Source organism: Drosophila sechellia, chromosome 2R, assembly GCF_004382195.2.
Source record: "Drosophila sechellia strain sech25 chromosome 2R, ASM438219v1, whole genome shotgun sequence".
Taxonomy (NCBI): Eukaryota; Metazoa; Arthropoda; class Insecta; order Diptera; family Drosophilidae; genus Drosophila; species Drosophila sechellia.
Window position 1 is genome coordinate 5557076 of NC_045950.1, and position 21849 is coordinate 5578924.

A 21849-nucleotide genomic window follows, 5' to 3' on the forward strand; every position below is an offset into this window, starting at 1 on the left:
TGCTCGAGATTTTGCTGAGCTTTTGCCAGCTCCATATTTGAAAATTCCTCCCCAGCTGCTGGGTCGTGTGTTTGTTTGTTTGTTCGCCTTGTTTGGGGGCGGTGTATGAGTAGAGGGAGCACTTTGTGGGCAGAGGGGAAGGGAAAGTAGGAGTGGGAGCTGACACACATATTTGTATTTACACAGTTTTATGGTCTGTAAGGACATATTGCAATATGGCCACACCGACTGTGGTGCTTTAAGCCCGATAATGGACCCAAGCTGACCTCGTTCATTGATTTGCATCAATGAGGTAGAGATGGAATGCAGTTTAAGGTATTCAAAAATCGGAATATTCAATTTCACCTTGAGTAGTTATTCAATTGTTGATGTCTGTTTTACGTGTATCTATGCCACTGCTTTTAAAATTTTTATTTAAATATGAAACATTAATTTTTTAATAGCAAGTCTTGAGACTCAAATATATAACAGATTTAATTCACTAAATACAATGTCTTAGACACAACAAATTGGCGCCCAATGTGGGGCGGACTATAGGCTACACTCAGCAGGAAAATAATTATTTTCCTCACTTTTTCATTTTACCGAAAGGAAGCGACAAGACGCAAATCATTTATCAACAATCGAAGCTCTCTGCGGTTTGAGACTTGTGCAAATCGAGCAACATCCATTTCTCCTTTTGGAAACACAAACTCATGGCCTTGCCTACTTACAGACTCTTCGATAGTTGTCGCTGCCTCTCCTCTAGTTGCTTCTTTCCCGCAGTCTTTAAACGTCAGTTGGACAATTCGGGGCCACCAGAGACCCGGAGACTCAGAGGAAACAAAACGTAGAGCGGAACGACAGCACGGAATCGAAGCGGAAGCGAAAACGCAAACGTTAACGAAATCGAGTCCAAAGTCAGGGGATAACCAGCTGGCAGGTTGGTGAATTGGCCGAAGCACAGCCTCTGCGTTGGAGTTCATGAGGGCCGCATGCCCGTCCAGTGGACGGGGGTGTCCCTGCTGAACGAATGCGCCTTCTTTCCGCCCTGGCCGGAGCTGGAGGTCAGCGTGATGGTCAGCACAAAAACGCTGGCGCACACCAGGCACAACAGGACCGTGGACAGGACAATGCAGACGATCCGCTTGCGCTTGCGATCCGCCGCCTCATCCTCGTCGGTGTCATCGCTCAGCGACTTCTTCTTCAGTTTGTGCGAGCCTCCGGTCACGGACCCCTTCCTTCCGGCAGCCAGTTTGTGGTGGAAGGGCCTCAGCACCTGGGCCGCAAAGGCGGCATCGCTCAGCTCGTGGTCGTACGTCAGCGAGGATTTCCTCTCGAAGCTGGGTCGCTTCTCCTCCAAGAAGGCAGCCGCCGCGGCCGAAGCGGAAATGGGTCGAGGACTCCTCTTGATTTCCTCGATGCTGGACCCAGGCACAACTGTGGATAGCGGGCGACTGTTGCGTCGGTGGGGCGAGCTCAGCTCGAAGTCGTCGCCCGCCTGCGGACCGCTGCCAGCACTGGCGTCTCCGATGAAGCTCTTGGACTTCTTGGAGGCGCTCAGTGTCTCCCGATAGCTGCGGAGTCGTACGCTGGCGCTGTGAAGGGCCTTGGCCTGCTTAACACTGGCACTGGCGTTTGTGCCCTGGAAAGCCGCTGCTGCAGCCAGAACACCTGGCCGGTGGACGGCTAGCTCCTCCAGATTGCTGGGCGACAGGTAGAGCGACCGTCCGTGCTGAGCGCCCCGCTTAAAGTGGTACGCTGCACTGGCCGCCGCCGCCGCACTGTGGAGCTGCAGGCCATGTCCGCCCGCTGCTGCGGCTGCCGCTGCCGCAGAGGTCGATGGTCGTCCGTCTAGCTCCAAACTGTGAGTGCTAACTTGGCGGGTGTGTGGGTGGTGTGAGTCCCGCTTCTGCTTGATGCTATTTGCTGCTGAAGGCGGGTGGGTGGCACTGTGGCCGGCGGTTGCATCCTCAAAGGATCCTGCTCCGGAGCTCTTGCGCAATCGCTGCACGGCCACGGCAGCGGCGGTGATCTCCGCCAGACCAAGCTCCTCCATCTTGGTGTGACTGTTGCTGCGCGAACGCGTGTCCACGAACAGCTCATTCTCTAGCGACAGATTGGTGGGTGCCGCAAAGAGATTCCGACCGTTCATCGGCTCCATGAGGTCATCGTTCAGCGAGGGATGTCGTATCTGCGATTCCACCACCGAGTCCGGCTTCACGCTGGGCCTCCGACCGGGATCGTTGAACGATCGGTGGGAGCGACAGCCCCGTCGGCTGGGCGACGGTGAGCGGGATATCTCTTTGGCGCCGGCCGATGGACCGGGCATTAGGAAGTTGCCCCTCACCGAACTGGTGCGACGACTGGAGGTCGCCGAGCCGGCTGCTACGGCCAGCTGGATTTGGTCCAGGGCGGCGGGATCCTGTTGCGCGTGGAAGGAATGCGTTTTCTTCATCTGAAAATTGGTAGACGGATGGACGTCAATGGTGTCGGATCGCCGGAACAAGTTCTTCTTCAGCGGATGCATTGGGCGCTGATGCGGGGCCACCGTCGGATTGGGCATATCGTCCATGTCGATGAACTGAATGGGCGATGTGCTCCCGCCCAACGATCGCCCCATGCCCATGCCCATGCCCACGCCCAAGCTGCCCACACCGACACCATCGCCCAGGCTGCTGCTGCTGCTGACCAGGTAAATGTCCGGTTGCTGGCGGTGCTGTTGGCCCAGCACCGGGCTAACCGCGTGTGAGGTTGGTGAGCTCTTCGAGTGCGCATGCTGATGCGGATGCGGATGTTGAAGCTGTTGATGTGGATGCGTATGTTGTTGCGGATGTTGGCGGTGCGATAGTGAATGCTGCTGGTGGGTTGTCTGATGCCGTGCAGCAGCTGCCTGTGCGGCAAGTTGCTGAAAAGTGTGCAAGTGCAACTGATGTTGCTGTTGTTGTTGTTGGTGTTGTTGTTGCTGGTGGTGTTGTTGTTGTTGTTGTTGTTGGAGGAGGTGATGGTGTTGCTGGCGGGCAGAAAGGGCTGGGGAAACGGCACCACTGCCGGTGCCACCACCTCCGCCACGCTGGCTGGGATGGGATAGAATATGTTGCTGTTGCTGTTGTGCTGGGATAGCTAGGGTCTGCGGGGGTAGGGCTCCGGATCGGGGATGGGGCAGGGGCGAGGCCGAGCGGTGGATCAGCGGCTTCTCACTGATGATGATGCCCTCGCCCTCCAGGTCCATCTCCATGTCCAGGTCCATGTCCATGCCCATCTCCATGCCCATTTCCATGTCCAAATCCATGTCGAGATCCCCGGAAGACGGTGCATAATTATCGATGGCCATGGACAGGGATCGGTGGATGGGCTTCAGCTTGGGCGGCTTCTTTTTGGTGGCGGGATTGTCAAAGGACGAGGTGCCGGACGTGTGCTCCTCGTCCGCCCCGCCGACAGTCAGATACGGATCGAAGCTGTGCACGGCGACGACATGCTGGTGGTGTCGCTGCTGCTGGTGGTGCGCGTGTTGCTGCTGGTGGTGCGACGACTGCTGCTGCTGGTGGTGGTGGTGCGATGACTGCTGCTGCTGCTGGTGCTGCTGCTGCTGACCACCGCTGGTGCCGCGCTCCATGCGGTAGTAGTACTGCCGGGGGTATCTATGGTAGTAATGTGCAATTGTGGTGCTGGTATGTGGTTAATTGGAGTGGATCAATCGGGGGAGCTATCGGGAGCTACCAGGAACCAGGAGGCTATTTGGGTTGGCTAGTGGGTACTTCACTCTGACCTGTCTGTCAGCCCCAGAGGTCGGTGGTTCAGCTAGCTCTTAGGGTGGTTGCACCGCCAAGTCGATTGCTATTGCTATTGCGATTGCAGGTGTTGCAGGTGGTATATATTGTGGTTGCTGCGGTTTTGATCTTATTTATACTTGTGAGGGTGCTCTTTATTGCTGGTTTGGTGGTGCTGGATTGCTCTAGGTGGTGGTGGTGCTACACGACAAACACGGACACCGATCGTGGAACGGATGTGGGGGAAGGTGGCTGATGGGGCGGGAGACACACACACATATGTGAACGGGATGCACACACACAGAGCGAGAGTTTAAAGGCGGTGCAAGGACATTCGACAACAAGAGAGGAAACAAGTTGGAAAAGTACGCTTAAATTGATATTATATAACTTCTGCTTTCTCGGCTGCGTTCTCGGATTTCTCTCTGCTTGTGCGCTCGTTCTCGATTTTTATCACTGTTTCGGTGTTCTGGTTGTTTTTGGTGTTTTTGGCTTTTTTTGGCTTTATTTTTGGCTGTTTCTGCTGGCTCTTTTATGGCTACTTCTCGTCTAGTGCGTGCAATTAAATTCCTCTTTGGCTTTTTGCTTTCTAGCTGCTACTGGCCACACTGTCTTATTGTCACATAGTGTACGTGCTGGTTGTTGTTCTTGTTGTCTATTATTTGTTGCAATTCAAATGAGTCTTTGTTGTTGTTGTTATTGTTGTTGATGATGATAATGGTGGGACTTTTCAAGCTTTTGTTGTGCTTGTTGTACAAAATGCTCTGTTATTGATGTGGTTGTTGTGGTGTTTTTTGTTGTTTGCTAAAGTTTTAGGTTTCTGTTTCTATTTCTGTTTTTTGGATTTGGTTTTTGTTTTTCTTGCTTGGTTTGCTTGCTACACTCATTAAAATTGGCAAATACAAAAGCACAACTAGAAGTAAAGAGAGAGAAATTCGTAAAAAACGTATTAGCAAGCTGGGGGCTGTGAGGGGTGGTGGTTGGTGGGTGGTATTGGTGATGTCGTGTGGTGTTTGTGCCATGTGCAGAGTAAGTGATGGAAAACAGCCTCAGAATGTTGGAGAGAATACAGTAAGTAAGAGTAGTACACAGAAGACCGAAAGCGACTAGAATAAAAGCTAAAATGGAGGAAAATGAGGAAAATAACGCCATGGATTTTCCTAATTGAGCCGAGTCAAGCTCTCATTAATGAGTCATTGCGAATGGTCCAGTGAACTTACGAGCTCCTTTATCCTTTCTTAAATTTCATTTCAATTCCAAAGTGCATGCTAAGGACCAGCAATTAAAAAAGTTTTTCGCTTACAAAAGTTAAGTCAGCTTAGTTTTTTGGTTGCAAATGGAGTGAGTTAGACGAAAGTATTTAATATAGAGATTATTTAAAATAACTCAATTAGCATAGTGTTTTGCGCCGTCTTGTGTAATTTATCTTTTGGAAATACAAAGTTAATAGTTTTCTGCCCTATTTCTCTAATATCCCATGCAGTGACACAACATTTTCCCATTTCAATTATGCGTGCATGACCGGCGAAAGTTAAACAAGTTAAGTGTTTCGCAAGCAAACACTTGTGCAACTTTTGTCAACCGCACGATTTCAGCTTGACATAGTTTAATGCACTCAAAAACAGATAATTAATTCAGTTTGCTACTGCCGTTTTGGGACTCGCTCCTAATCGCCCCCAGAGCCTCATCGAAACTTTTTCATACATTTTTAAAACGATAATCCCTTTAGTTTTTGGACTTGCAACACGGAATGGCTTTACGGCTTTTTCCGATTGCCGTCCCGTAAGTCGATCACGTAGCGGACTCGTTGTCGGGTAATGTAGCGTAATCAAATTTAATCTATGGAACTGCCCTCGTAGCCGCAAAATTCCCAGTTCGGGCCGAAAATTCCCTCACCGACAACTCTTTGGCCAACACAATTCATCATTCAGCTGTACCTTTGGCAGGCCACGAGCCGAGGAATTGTAGCGTTTTGCATAATTTAAAACGACAGGCCACAGCCAGCCACTTCCACTTCCACTTTCAGTTCGCAAAAGGCTTCGTGGAGCAGAAGTCCTTTGCCACTGTCACTCGCAGTGTTAATTTTTCAGAGCTCATTGATGGATGAGCGCGCCGTTGACATTTGTGTACGATGCCCGCCTAGCCTGGCACAAATGATGCCAACGATGGGCCAGCAGCCCGTTAAAAATTAACGCCATCATCTTGGCCTGACTTGGCCGACCAGGCACTCCAGTCCTAACCAAGTTTCAAGCTGCGCCGTCGAGGCAACCAAAACGAGTTAAACATATTAAAATTTGCCTATGCAAAAAGGTAGAGGGGATGCAAATGCTCAGAAGACGCTAAGCATCACGTACTTTAAATATGTTTAACGCAGCTTAAGTGGAAGATACGAGTATGTACATATATATTCGTATGTACGTGTGGGGCTCAGAAGGGGAGAGCTCCACTTCCACTACCACTTCCACTGTAGCCATGTGGCACTGTCAATGGCAACGTCTGTTACTGGCATTATATCACAAGTCGGAGGCAACTGGGGCCAGGTGGGCGTGGCTCTGGTTGCCTGCCTATCGGGTGTCTTAGGCGCTGCCTTTGTGCAGCGACACTTGCCACATTTCTCTTTCGAGGTCTTTTGTGTCACATTTTTGTGAGACGGATTCCTGGCCGAGCCTGGATTTAATTTCAAAATCGTGTTCGGGTCAGAGGCGCAACTGTGATATGCTACGTAATCCTAAACAGCTTCCTACACTGCCGGCCTGTCGTCTAAAAGGTGAAAGATGAAGGATGATTTACTGTGTCTAGCTGCTCAAGAGCATCTAATAATGAATTGGACGAAAATGAACAGATTTGTATGGCTTATATAACTTGTTCAGAAAAATAATACTCTATTTAACTGGATAGAAAGTAATACTCGTATCAACTTTTGTATGTTAACTCCGACAAGATGTACATGCCACAAAATGCGGATGTCTGGTTAACAAATATAATGCATTATTAACAAGTTATAATCGCTTAAGCTATTACTTCCTGCGACAGCTTATCTAAATTGTATATTTTATGCTCTCCGCACTTTTCAGAGGCATATGATCCTATTAAGACGTCTGTTGCCACCTCATTCTCAGGACCTGAACCCTATTAATTTCCCGTTTCTTTTGCCCAAGTTAATACAATTTGTAGCCCAATCCCCCCACTTCGATTCCGCACGCCCTAATTGACATAAACAATACTTAATTAACATAAAACTAACATTCCCGACCCGACGGCAAACCCAATTTAAACAGCCATACGTGCGTAATTAAGCCCGCCCTTGGCGTGCCACGCCCCCTCGGCCAGCGACCATATCGCCAAGTGGTCTCATGCCAGCTATCAAGGGGGAGTTCGTTCCATGGGAATCAGATTGAGGAGGAGGCGGAGGAGGAGCAGGAGGAGCAGGAGTCGCAGGAGGCATACGGCTGGCGTTGGCGGCTTCTGGCCGTGCTAGTGTGAAAATCAAAGTGGCATTAAACGCACGCCCACGCACTTGGTCAGAATCTGGTTGGATATCCGGTTGGCGGGGTCTGCCGCAGAAAAGGGGCGTGGCGGTAAGTGCGACCAATTAATTTCGCTGGTTTCTGGTGGCTACGGTTGTCGTAAACAACCGAAGCGATTGGCGCCAGCGAAGACAACAGATGTCACTTAATGTTATTAAATCTCCGCACCGTGTTTGCCTTAATTTTTTCCCTTTCCTTTTTTTTTGGCCATAAATGTATTTGCACAAGGACGAATGTGTGTGAATGTGAAAATGCTGTGTTTCCCGCTGTGACGTCGCCGTAATCCGATTAAACGACGTATATTATGCAAGGGAATGCATTCTCTGCCGGCACAGCGATGTTCTCGAGAGCGATGAAGGAGCTGCTGGAACCTGCAGCCTCCTCATCCTCATCCTCATCATCATCATCATCATCCTCATCGGCACAATTAAAATTCCCTCACACATGAAAAACGGCGAGCTCGTGCTGATTTCATCTCATTCCGCAGCAGGCATTTCAGACACGACAGAGTGACAAGGATAATGATCATTCTAATCGTAATCTCAGCAGATTCCATCACATTGAGAAGTGTTTTCAAGAGATTGGCCGTGATTAACGTATTTGGGAGCTCTTTGGTAGCTCCCTGAGTGCAGTGCATTGCATTAACAATTTGAGTGCCCGAAATAGCCACAAGATGATTAAATAGGAATAACATTTGGCCATTTGCAACTGCAGTTGGAAAAGCCCAAACAAGCCTGCACTTAGTGCGAGGCAGACAATTCCCTACTAGAATTACCTGTCCGCTTGCCATTTATTTTCCAGTGCCATAAATTCAAGCTTTCTGCTTGCCACGCTGGACTTGGCAATGGACTGACCTGAAACAATATGCTTCATATTTACAAAGCGTACCCATCAAATGCTTTAATGTTTTGGCCAACTTCCACTGGCCAAACACATTTCGCTCATTCTTTTCGCAACTCGGCAGCTCCTTTCGCGCTGAGTGAAAGCGGCGCCTGCAGTTATGCAATATTATTTTAGAGAAAATTCCACTTTCATTCAGCTTCTGGTGATTGTGTGCGTGCAACGACTTTCCTCGCTGGCTGCTGTCAGCAGCGGTAAATGCAAAAGCCAAAGTCGAACGGAATGGCCATCAGTGGAGCGTGCTGGACTCCGGTTTAATTTGAATTGTTTGCGGAGGGCAAGCAGTAGCAGTTTTAGTGCTACTAAGGCCTCGGCGCCGGCACGACCACGCCCTGTCCATAATATTATTAAGTGCGCTTAGTTCCTTAATAAACAATCGTAAAAACTTCGAAACACTGGCGAGTGCAGCAAAGAGTCCTGTATTTCAGCCACATTATTTCCGCTTATCCCCCGCCGAACAGAGAGGGCAAATCTAAACGAGAAATTACGAACTCTCACACACACACACAGAGTTTAAGAACTCAAGTTTTGTGACGGGCGGTGCAGAGAGAAAAATCGGATAGTCCTTCAAGGATCTGTGAGAAACTAATTAGAATCCCAACAGGAATTATTTGTAATCTGGATTAGGATCTGGATCTGGATTAGATGATTATACCAATCATATTACTTAAATATAACTCCTTACAACTATAGTTTAAAGCTGACTATAAAATTAACACAATTTTTAAAATAAGTATAGTGTGATTTAATGCTATATTTCGTGTAATTCTCTTCTTGCCACAGTATTTGCAAAGCCCACTAAAGCCAAATATTTTTCTCAGTGCAGTTGTAGCTGGGGCAGCGCCTTCGGCGGCAAATTCAATTAAATAACTGCACAGAAAACTTTCGCAAAACACAATTCAACAAATTCTTGAATGCTTTGCTACACTTTTGACAAAATTTATACACATTCTGTCGCCGCAAAGAACATTCCACAAAGTTGCTACCGAAAGTGGGTCCGAGAATCGAGCTCGACGACGACTTCCACGGCCATCTAAGCCAGGTCTGATGAATTGTTGACCAGAAATAATATAAGTGGCCCGGAATGAGCTAAAAACTGTGGCCCGGAAACTTTATCCACTCGGATTGAAGGCTGTGGCCGGGTTGAAATGAGTTTGCAGTGACCAAAGAGCGGCTAGCTGAGATTTAAGTTCGGAATGGGAGCGGGGATGGGAATGGGAACAGTGATGGGCATGAGTATGGGTTGGCATCATTTTATTTCACTTATCGTTTTTGGGCACCGCACGAACCAATCCGTAATGAAGGCTCGGGCATAAAGTTTCATTTCGGCAGAGATAGCAGCCGTATGCTGGCCAAACAAAAACAGGACGAGAACCGTCGGTGAAGAAGCCAGGAAAACCCAGCATGGCTGCAAGGAAAACGGAAGACAAACAAACTGTTCTGGCCCGGCCCGAAGGCAACCAGCTTCTCTTGGCCCTGTGTTGGACTTAGGGAAACTCTTGTTTACGGCACTCGCATGTGTTTTGCTTTTCCCTCGCCTGATTCATAAATTCGCACAGACTCTTTCTGTAACCCCCCCACCCCTCACTAAATTGTTGTTTAATATGTTTTGTCTATGCGTTGTGTAATTGTTTCTTAGACCAGACGAGCTGCTCAACTTTTGCACAGCAGGACGAACTCCGGCTTGAGGTGAGAGAGGCGAGAGAAAATGTCCAAATTAATACTTTTTGCCTGGAAAGGATTTGGAAAACTTTCCACCGGCTTTGTCAGGGACTTTGGCTGAAAAGTAAAAATAAAAACACAAATGAGCCCCGAAGCTCCCACAAATGTATTATAAATTCAGTCAAACAGGATTTGCCAAAGTAGATAATTCACACGATGGCTCCAAGTGCGCAATATTGAAAGTCGGGCAGGTCGTAGGACTTCATTAAATGACAGCGCATAAATAACAAAACGCAAACAAATGGCTGTCATGGCCAAAAATATACAAATATGTACAGAAATACACAGAATACACATAAATACATGGGGACGTATGCCTGCCACGTATCCAAGTTCGATTTGTGGCACTCTTATGCGGCAGCTCTTGTCGCCTGAAAAACTTTCTCGTTGTTTGTGCTGCGTACAATGTAACGTAACGTGACAGGGGAAATTAATTGATTTATGCTGCCAGCATCGGAGGAGACGTAATGTTTATAGAAACGAACGATGCACGGACAGAAATGTATTGTTATCCCATTAGAACCAAAAACCCAAGATGAGCGGGCACATTCCAGAAAGGCTAAACGTCAACAAGGACTTCTTATTGCCTTGTTTTAATACCAAATACCATTTGCATTTATACAGAACTAAAGCTGAATTAAATGGCAAAATAAAATAAAATATTTTACAGTTTCTAAACACATTCCAAAATCAGCAATCATTGAATAAGATAGTGTTGTTGAACAGATCTAAATCAACTAAAGTAAGTGTTGGTTAACAGCTTAATTGTACTTATAAGAAGGTGGGTTGCGAAATTTTTAGCTTAATTCAGTTTTGCTTGAAATAAAATTCAGAATGGAACAAATCTAAGCAATTTCTCCATGTGCGCGGCATTATTTCTTACCATAATCAGAACGCATGCCCCCACCAGTGCTGCACAATAATAATAATAACTCAGCTGCAGCTCAGAAAGCAGCTGCTGCTGCAGTTGAAATTGGAAAATTTTGAAGGCTACGACCGCAGTGGGTGGGAAAAACCTGTGAACGTGATCTGGGTTCGTTCCTTGGACCATATTGATTCGTTTATGTTGTGTAATTTGACAAACATAAATAAATTAGGCCAGCGGAATAACGACAGAACTGGAGGACGGATATTGGCATGGCAACAGGAAAGAGAACGACAGCGGCAGAGGCACATGTACATGTACATAGAAACAAAGGAAAACGCAGAGCCAGAAACAAAGGCAAACGAAGCGAAGCGGAGGACGTTTCCCAACGGAAACGGAAATCTCAGGTGTTTGCTCTGGCCTTTGTTGCTGCCTCTCGTTTCCACGCTTTCCGCGCTTTCCGCACTTTCCGCGCTTTCCTTTCGCCTTTGCCAGCTGCTGGCGTCTAAACAGCTCCCCGGCTAATTAATCTTATTTTGGCATTTGGGCTGGGAATTTTCGCAACAGCTCTCAACATCATTTCCCAGCTGGGTTATGGATGCGAGTGTGGATCGGCAAAAAACGCGAATAGAGGCAGGCGGTGGGGCAGGAGCAGGGGCAGGAGGAGGAGGAGCACACAACCAGCAACACGCACTTAGAGTAAGCGCATTCTAAACGCTGACACTGATGCTTGACACGAATGACGTGATGAATGTCTCCAGAAGATGTGTTCCTCCGCTTTTGACGAATGTCTCTGGTCGGAACAGCACGCAAAACAATTTCAAGTGTCGTCGCTGCCGTTCAGGTGCTCCATCATACGGGCATGTTCATTTGTTGCTGCCCCCAACCGCACACCTGTCCACCAACTCCAATCTCCATTCATCCATCTCAACCCACCTCATCCCACCTGGACTCCCTCTTCGCGAGCTTGCAGTTTGTCAACGACAGTTGCATAGAAATGGCACCGAACTAAATCGCATAAATCTCACGAATCCACAGCAAAAGTAACAAAAAGCAGACCGATAGTGTCCATTCAGAACTAAATGCACTGAAGAAAATTTCTTTCTCACAAAGCAGAGAAGTATCTTTAAGTTCATAATATTGAAACAAAGTAAAACTGATTCAAGCTGATTCATACTGATTCATACAGTAAAAGTCTGAGTTATGGTAACTAAAATGAAATTATATTTATTAGGAAATTATCTTTTGTTTACCTATGACTATTATGCATATTTTATGAATAACTCTTACTATTTTTTCAGTGCACTTAGAAGCGGATATACTGATGGTAGACTTGGAGTCGCAGTGAAATTATGAATAGGAAATAACTTCACCGCTTGCGCACGTTTTGTATGCGTCGACTACACCCCATATCAATCCAATCAAACTACAAGGGACAACATTTGAATGGGCGGATGCTGTGGCACATGGCGTATACGTATTATTTTTTGTGCATTTCTGATAGAGCTTCAAGCTATTTGTCCTGCTCTCCATTCGAGCATTTTTGCAATGCTCGTGTAAGCTGATTACAATTCAAGGATATCGTCTGCTTTATTTTTCCCATTGAGAGATTAGCACAGCTAAAGCAAAAGTAAATGTGTGTGCGTGGGCATGACAAGAAATTATTGTGGAAAATGGAAAGTCAATATTGTCCCAGGGCCAGCAAAAATATAATACATAGCATTTGGCATGCAGTCATCGAGAGGGAAAAGCATTTATAGTATTTTAGTTTCCACTCGATTGGACAAACGAATATTTTAACGAAGTGAATTGATTTTAATTGAATTTTATGCGAAAAGGCTCATATATTTTCCAATTTCAACACCCGTAACTGGAAAAGTCATGCTAAAGTCTTCTAATTTTAATTTCAAAATGTGCTGCGTTCTTGGGAGCGGCAATTGTTTGGCCACAGAAAAATAAGTGTTTATGAACTCGAAACTTGATCGGCTTCAAACGTGCTCAATGGGATACTCAAATGGGCCAAGGAAGATGCCAAATCGAGATGTGCACTCATCAACTTGGCCCCGATCCATTAATAGTCGGACAAAAGGCAGCAGGATGTCCGCAATCGAAAGCGTTGGCCATTTGCAAAAGTTGACCAGAGATCCCGAAAAGGCCAGCTGCACTTTGGGTCAACGGCTGCTCGAGTGGAGTGGCAAGAGTGTTTCGCATTGCATGTCATACGCAGAGAAGCGCCAGCAGTCAGTCGTCAGTTAGTCAGTCATTTCCATTAAAATTGGCAACAGTTAAGTGGGAAATAAATTAGAATTGGTAATATAAATCTAATCCGCCAACATCACCACACCACCGCAGAACCACATGTGCTCTCACATCCCACATCCATCCAATCTCGGCGTCAAGTTGGAAATGTAATTTGAGCTCAAATTACATTTGAGTGCGGAATTAGCACAGTTGTCAATCTGTGTCCTCCGTCCGAGTGTGTGGAGGAGTCCAGTTCTCGTGTCCAGTGCATTGCTGCATCATATTAATGGGCCCTGCCACATTGTCCGGGGAAGCCAAGTTTGCTGGGGGAAACAAGCCATCCAGCATGCAGCAACATCCTGCTGGGCCGGTAACTCGTTTACGTCTGTTGCAGGTTGGAAAATTTGAAAACTCATGAATTCCTCTGTGCGAGAGGGGTCGGGTCATACCAAAAGGAGCTGTTTACATTCAATTTACGGCTGGGAGCAGAAAGCGTTGTAGGGGCCAAGGCTTGTTTGCTTCCCCACGGTAATGATTACTTTGTAGGAAAAAAGAACTGGGATATATGCTTGCGGTGTTCCAATCAAAGGCTGACCATACTGCTCATTCTGCCCATTCGACACCTGCCACAAAACTCGGTCACCTGTTGGCCGAGCAAATTAATTACTTCATTTTCATTTGCGGCCATAAACAATAATTGCATGTAATTAACACGGAGACAGTTTGCAGCGCTTTGGCAAAATGCAAATTGATGCCATCGAGTGAGAGGCAGCCGCCCATCGACAAGTGGGAAATGAAATAATGTTGCAATTATTATTCTTTCGTTCTGACGTCAGTGCAAATGCAAAATAGCGACGCCAACCCACAGTTTATGTGTCTGTGTGTGTATGGCCCACCCTGTTTCCCTGCTGTTTCTGCACTTTCCATGTTTCTCATGCTAATTTATGAATACAAAAGCCTGTCGCCCGTCCTTATCACGCTTGGGAACACAGTGCGTATGCTTAACCATCCGCACACGGTGGAAATTTATGCAAGAGCAGTGAGATACCTGCTCTATGTTCCACAACTGACTTTGGGCCACAACTTTAATACAACTTCTGCCACATCGTGTCCTTAACACGCAACAAATAACAACATTTAATCCGACTGATTGATTGATAAGCAGCTTAAACTGCGTTTCTTAGTGGGGATTTAAAACATAGATAGTTTACAGAATATTTATTTCTGCAGTGACAGGCAACACTTAAACTTAATTGGTTTAGCAAATTAAAAAGAATTCTGATTTCTTAGTCCAATTAAAATGTAATTAACAGTCTTTCTAATGAAAATATACTTAATAGAAGCGAGCGACTATATAAGTTATAAAAACAGTTTTCCCTTTGAAAACAAATCTACGTTGCACTTTATTTGCACTGTAATGGACTGCTATGTATCTTTCAAATATTATCTTACTTATGTGCAATAACAATTCAAATTTGCCAAAGCTTTCTGCATTTTAATTTAGAATGCGTGCGCACATGTAACCAACTCGGTTAATGGTAGCTGGCCAAACACCAAGCAGCTTAAGGGCTTATCCGCCTGCTCCCGGCATTCAGGTTTCCAGAGCTCGGTCAGACTGCAAATTGCTTATGCTCTTTGCGTAATTACAAGTGCTGCTGGCCACCTGAAGCCCTGCCACGCCCCCACTCGCAGTGCGCCCTTCGCCAACAAACAATCCGAATGTAGCTCATGTGTGACATGAGTCCACTTCGCCAGGGATGTGTTCAAAGTTTGTTTTAAAAATTCACATCGCCAAATGGAATGAATATAAATTTGTAAAAATATTACATTACGCTCGGATGTCTAGGACAGCTGTGTGGAGGGAGCCTTGTTGGTGAGGGGAGCTGGCTTATTACTTGCAATGAATAAATAAACATGGGATCGTGCGAACGCACAAATGTACTGCACACAGGATGTGCCTGTGTCCATGTTTATGCGATGCCCATTTCATGAAATGAATTCATTGTGTGGAAACACGCCATATCGCGCACTCGTTTACACGAGAACGTTGACTATGAATTTAGCCTAAAAGTGTCAAATTGTAGGTTTGGCGATATGTTTTCTTGACAATGTCAAATATTTGTACTTTGTGCCTCTAAAATATTAAAAACTAAGGACTAATGACATGATATGAGCAGATTTAGCACAGGTTACAGTGACCTAACCATCTGTCATTTCAATTAGCGATATTCATGCTCGCCCGAATTCGTGAATCTCATAGCATAAACGCGGTTTGTCTGACATCCTATATGCCGCCCTTTCACCTCCTTTCAATATCCTTGTGTCGTACACTCGCTGTTCATATTTCGCAAATAGTTGACATTTTTCATTTGCATCAATTCCGCTGGCACATCTCGCTGCTTGTCTCTTTCGCAGTCTCTCGTTCACGGTTATGGTTATTGAAATCGACGTTCTACCAGCGAACTTCCGCCGAAGAGCTCGGCTAAATTAAAGACGTGTCCTTCACTTCCTTTTTGTTTCTTACCGGAGGGTAACACCATTTCCGGTCAGATGATTCTCATAAAAAGTATGCCATTGTAAGAGCAAAGTTTTACTTTGTATTGTGAATGGACTATTCTAAGAAACTAAACTATTATAAAAACGGTTATATTTATCTAAAACTTACTAAGGTATACTAATATACATTTCTTTTTATAGGTTTATCACATAACACCCTTGAAAATAACTGGCAGAGTGTTCAACAGTCGGCTTGACTAGGTGGGCTTACTGTCACTTTTTTGTTGCAACTTTTTCTTGGGACACATTGGCAGCCTCGCGCGGCCTTAGCATTCCATTTTATTTTTCATTTTCTGTCGCCTGGCAATGGAAAACTGAAAAGCGCCACTCGAAATTGACTTTTTCCGCTAATATTCGATGCAGTTTATGCCGCACTTGCCGCACTTGCAGCAGAGCCAGCAGCAATATATCTATTCCCATAGTGCATTACTCTAATCATCAAAGGTGAGATCCACCTTTTTCCACCCCCATCCCCCGCTTTTATTCGAAGGCAATCTGCGAAATGGATATTCATCTCATTTTGTTTGCCCTTGCTGCCTGCTGTTTGTTCACTTGCCAAGGAAAAGGAAAAAGGCATCGGAGTGAATGCAGCCTATCGGTCTATCAGCGCATTATTGTATTAATCAATCAACTAGCTGCACTTTTTCTTTCCAACGAGAGATTTCCAAAGCCATTCCTGGCCAAAGAAGCTCCTCTGCTCAAGGTATATATATATATATCAAGGTATGTAAATATATGTGTGTATATAGGATGCTGAGGGTAGAGGGGCATTTCCATCCACTTGATTTATTGCCCCGTGGGGAAGAAATGCAAACATTTGCGTGCCTCATTAAGCCAGAATTGGCAATTTAACAATTTGTGAATAATTAATATTCAATTATGCAACCTCGTGCAATGATAAAGAAAGCGAAAGCGAACGGCAAAAAATTCGAAACGCAATCCATTATCCGGCGCACATGGCCACGCTGATGGATTATTTATGTTGCGGTAATTATACAAAGGGTTCGAGGATGGATGCTCCCGCAAAGGATCTGCTGCAGGCCTATAGATACAGCAAGAACTAGACTGTTATCGCCGACCAGCTGCTGCACATTCCCACCAGTTTTCCACCAGCTATCCACCGACTTCCCCACCCAATCCCATCCTCCTCCACCCATTTTCCATGCGTCTGGTGCTTGGGCTTTTTTGCAATAACCGCAGCGGACAACCCGCAGGACTCGGGGCCATCGCAGGACTCGGGGCCATGTGTCGCACCAAGGATTGTCAAAATATTGGACTCCCAACGAGCACACACACACACGCACTCCGCCCCAACAGAGCACACATACTTATGCGGCGCATTTAGCATCATGTGAACAAAAGCAGGTCAATACTTTTATGTTTTCTACTCCAACCTCCAACCACCCACCGCCCCCGCCGATATCCTTAGCCCCCCTCCACCCACCGCCCACCGTGTCCTGTGCAAAGTGAAACGTAAAATTGTTTTTTTGTTTGTTTGCTTTCCCCTGTTTATTCTGTCGTTGTCGAGGCCCAGTTTGCTCTCGGCTGCGCAGGAAAAGGAACAGCGATAGGAACGGCAAAGTCGGATGGGATATAGGATATGGGAGGATATAGTGGCAGTGGCACTGGTTGTGGCGACATCGAATAAATACGGAAAAAATCCAGAAGTGCTCAATTGAAGCATAATATTTTATCTATTGGTCATGGCTCAAATGGTTTGCTCCATCAACTGACAACTGACAGTTTTTTTTTTGGCATTTCGCATTGGCCTTTTTTGTAAGCCAAATTAGAATTATACCGAAGAGGGTTTCGACTTAGCTCATTGGTTTTCAAATTTATAAACTGCGCTGGGAATTATTTTTACAACATAGCTTGGGGAAACTGTTATGGATTGTGGCTTTTATAGAAAGAAAGTACTTAAATATATAATACAATATAATAAAACTGCCTATCTGTCTATGCATACAGCTCAAATTGTTTGAATTTCGTTGCATCAGCCTATGGGAAATCAATTTACGAGTGCCAAAACACAAATCGCTGCGGTCGTGCTCGGCGTTTTTATAGTGAAATCGAAAAATCGCAAATCAAAATGGACAAATATATGGGGGAAATAAAATTGTGGCCCCTTGTGCGCCAAGGCCAAAGTCAACAGCAGCGGCCTGCAGGATGGATTTTCGAAGGGCGCGGCAGTTTCAGCCATAAACAAGAAGAGTTTCCCAGAATGCGAAACCAAAACCAGACGATAACTTTGACCGGAGACCGAAGCCGAAACCTTTTGCCTGTTTGCATTAAAAGCTTTTTAATTTGTATTCTAATTTCAATATTTGCTTGTGCTCAACAATGAAATGAAATCCTGGCAGTAGAAAAAGCGAAAAAGGATAACTGGGCGGGGCAGCCTCGCATGTGCGTGTGTGCCATTGTCCTTGTGTGCGTCTGAGTGCAAAATGGCGAACGAAATATGCAAATGACATTAGGCCATGTAGCATAACTTCTGGCACGTTTAGGCCGCCTCGATGGAGCGCAACCAGGATTCAGCTGGAGAACTGGAGTGCCGGAGAGCCGGTGGCGGAAGCCTTGAATCGTTTTTTAAGTGTTCGTGTCGGAAATCTTAAGACTTTCCACCGTAAAGTAAATGAAAAAAAATATATAAAGAGAGAAAGAGCTCTCGGCTGGATTAAGTTTGAGAAATCATACGTTTCGACTCTCGGGGGAAAATTAAAATTAAATATGGTTACGGTTTACGTTTTATGTGTGAGTAAAGCATCTTTGACCTTTTAACTTAAGTTATTAAAAAAGGAAAGGAAAATATAAAGAATCATTTAAATTGTTTTCGTGAATTTAAACATGAATCTGAAAACTTTAGAAAACCGACAAAACGTTTGATAAAGAAAATAAACGTGCGATTCATTAAAAAGTTATATTTTAAAAGTTTTATCCCCAGCTTTTCGCAAATCAAATATTTGAACAATGGAATAACACACTTGTCAATTTGCAAATTGTGTTTAAAGGCTGAATAAATATTTGTTCGAGAAGCTAACACAGATTTTAAGAGGAATTTATTTTAAATCATAGCTGTTGGTTTTTGTTTAAACCCTCAATCACTTAAAGATCCAAATATCATAATAATAATCCAAATACCAATGAATCCTACGTTCTGATTAAAGTTGTTAGTGCGACCAACCTTACGCAAAGAAATTCGCTAATTTGAGCAAATAGTCGCCTGCAACACTGGCGACACGCGGCGTATACGCAATTTGAATGGCCTGGCCCACTCGATTGTACGAATTTTGCACAGCGGGCTGCGAATTTCGCAACCAGCTGGTGTCATAGCATGGTGCGGAAAATGGATGCCCGGCGGGCTGGGTGCAGTGGAAAATGGTGGTAAAATGCATTTTCTATTTTTGCAGTACCGCGAGATGGACACGTTGGATTGAAGGGTGAAGTGCAAACGGAGGCTGTCAGTGCGAACCGATGACAGATTTGCGCTGGGGAATTCTATTTCAGGAGCCGATTAGATGGCCTGTCATCGCCAGCTGAAATGAGGGCTACAACTTTGTGTCGTTCGTCGGAAATGTTGGGGCCGAAGCGAATGTCAATGATGACCGCAAATGGATGTGGCCCGGTCAATCCCAAGCTGACATATCCAGCCCCCCTCCCTCCACGCCAATCCATTTCCCTAAGGAACAAAGGTTCGCGAAAGGTTTGACTCCTCAACCTCCTCCTCCGCCTCCTCCTCCGAGGAGATTCCGTCAGTTCCGTGTCAGTGGCAGTTGGCAGCTTCCGGCGGACGGACGAGCATCCCCACTTGACGGACGGCCGGACGGCAGGATGTGTGAGCTCCACGGCAGGCGTCACAAGGTCCGTCTTTGAAGTCGCTACTCAAGGGGCGATTTATGCATATTAAAATAATTTTTTATTAGCCCATCTCAGTCCGCTGGCTGCCGAAAAGTTTCTCAGCCGTGGCTCCGATTACAATGGCGAACGCAAAGTTTCCGTTTGAAGATGCCATGTACAATGCCCTTGTAGTCGTATTTGCACTGCTCTTATTGAGTTAAACAGTTCGGAAAGTTGAGAACAGGTCGACACGGGCTGACGGGGATGTGAGGAACTTTGCTGACTGCTTTGGCACTTGAAGCTGACTTTCTGACTCGAATTCGCATTGTTTGACTTAAATTGCTTGTCCGGACTTTGCGCTCAAATATTGCATGCGAAAACAGACAATGCTCGTAAGTAAAGTAAGTAGAAAAGTTGCCCCTTCCACTCGACTTGGTTAATTAAAAACAACTTGACTGATGCATTGTCCTGGCGTGTCAGGTCCTGCGACTTGCCAGCTGAGTCCGCTGGGCTGGTCAAGTTCGCGAAAGACATTAAAAGACATTGGGGAAGGGGACGCCCCGCTCAATTCGCGAAGACAAAGACTTAATTGCTTTCCCCACTGCCACCACCCCCACTCATGCACACACTCTGTGGGACAAGTTAGTGGCCATTACGAGTCGAGCAGCTGCATCAGGCAAAGAGCCACAGAGCCTGCAACAAATTGGGCCCTTGCCTTGAAGAATGCACCGCTTTCTGGCCCAAATGGCGGAGGAACTGCAGCCGAAACTGAAAAGAATGTCTCAGCCTGATGCAAATAACTTGCGAAGGCGGAAGCGAGCCAAGGCGAAACTGACAATGAACGCAAATGAAAAAGTGGCATGGAAGGTGGGAGGTGGGATACCGAGGTAGGGAAAAGGATTCCGCAGAAATGTGGGCCATGGGCAACAGTTTTTGATTTGCATAAACAAAAGGATCAAGTGTGGCGAAAGTGGCTGCCCAAGTGGGCAGCTGATTGAAGATGATGCGGCTGCCTGCCTGCACACAAATTATCATGTTTCTAAACTTTTTTTCTTATATCACAACCTAATGCATTTAGAAAAAGTTCTAAATTTTAAATTAAATTTGAATTTAAATAATGTTTGTGAAGTCATATCATTAATATTTGTAAATCTTTCGTCCTATTAAAGTTACAAGAATGAGAGTTTAAGCCAAAATGTATATAAGAAAGAAGTATTATCCTTTAACATTACATTTAATTCTTGTTTAAACATTTAATCTGCTTAAAATTGGTTTCAGTGCAGCTTTCTGGCTGCCACATGAACCGCCAAGGTCGAGATAATCCACCTGGCCAAGCAATTCCGTGTAGCCTGTGGTCTCTGCGGAATGAAAGCCGAAGGAAGGATGGAATCCAGGGGAGGCCCAAAAGGATGATGATGACGAGTGAGTGGGTGGGTGGGGGTGACTGGCCCCAGGATGTTGCACACTCAATTTCCTGCGCGCATATCGCGGTTTCGTCTGTCAACAAATGCAACAAAAGAAACAAAGGCTGAACGAAGTTGATTGTTTGCCAGCTGGCTTCCCAGTTCTGGACCCCTTTATCGGCCATGTCTTCAATCCCGGCTCACTGCCACGGCTTAGCTGCTTAGCATCTGAAGATGAGTAGAGAGCTATTATTCGGGCAAGGTGCTAAAGATTCGTGGGGAATTGTTTTGCCAGCTGTCAGTCTGTGTCTGTCTGCTCTGCTCAGCTCTGCTCCTTTCGGGACTCTATCGTTATCTGTTATCCTTTGTGACCTCTTTTGAGGACTTAAAGACTGATCCTTCCCTGATGCTGTAAACTTATTCCGGCATGTAATCGGAATAGTTCCCATTCCGTCCCTCCGGCTGAAACTCATTTTAGTTGCAAATTTGTGCAAATTTGCTCTCGAGACAAGTTCGGTTCTCAATCGAGGCTGAAGGAAGATTGATTTTCTGGGGTGCCTCGATAAGAATCAGCTGACGTCACTGACACACACACACACACACACTGATACACAACAAACACTCAAGTGCATTTATTTTTATTCCACAGCAACACACACTCTTGCACTTGGACAATGGCGGCTGTAAATATTAAGGAGTGCATATATAGCGTTAGCCTTCGGTTGCGTTTCGGTCAAGGAAATGGACTGTGCCCCACTTACAAAGGACACCCCGTCCGAAAGGACATTGTGCCCGTTTTCTATGTGCATATATAAGTGAACAAATGAGTGCACATAAATAACTATTTTTTGCGCTGCGCCCTTTGTTTCTGTTGCCTTTTTAATCACATTGCTTTGTTCGCATTCCTTGTTGCATATTGATGTCTGTCGAAAAGAACCGAAAGACGAAAAAATGGCGAACAACTTTTGCATTTGCAGCACTTGACAATTTTGCACATGAAAATGTGCTCGGTTTTCTTTTTTTTTCGACCAGCTCAAGCGCATTTTGACAGT

The 21849-nt window shown here is 45.7% G+C and overlaps 2 protein-coding genes across 6 annotated transcripts in view; both read right to left on the minus strand.

The window, feature by feature from the left end:
- LOC6608341 (pneumococcal serine-rich repeat protein) overlaps positions 1 to 21849 on the minus strand; it is a 70311-nt gene that overhangs the window by 7168 nt on the left and 41294 nt on the right. The window lies entirely within an intron of this gene.
- The window catches only part of LOC6608337, a 38560-nt gene that overhangs the window by 3764 nt on the left and 12947 nt on the right, over positions 1 to 21849 (minus strand). For 3 of the 4 annotated variants that reach the window (XM_032715367.1, XM_032715366.1, XM_032715365.1), the window contains exon 3: positions 714 to 4662. In XM_032715367.1, the coding sequence (XP_032571258.1) occupies positions 962 to 3595 (2634 nt within the window). In that variant the 5' untranslated portion in view covers positions 3596 to 4662 and the 3' untranslated portion in view covers positions 714 to 961. Of the gene's footprint in view, positions 1 to 713; positions 4877 to 21849 lie in introns of those variants that run through there. The other variant, XM_032715368.1, reaches the window with a different exon arrangement.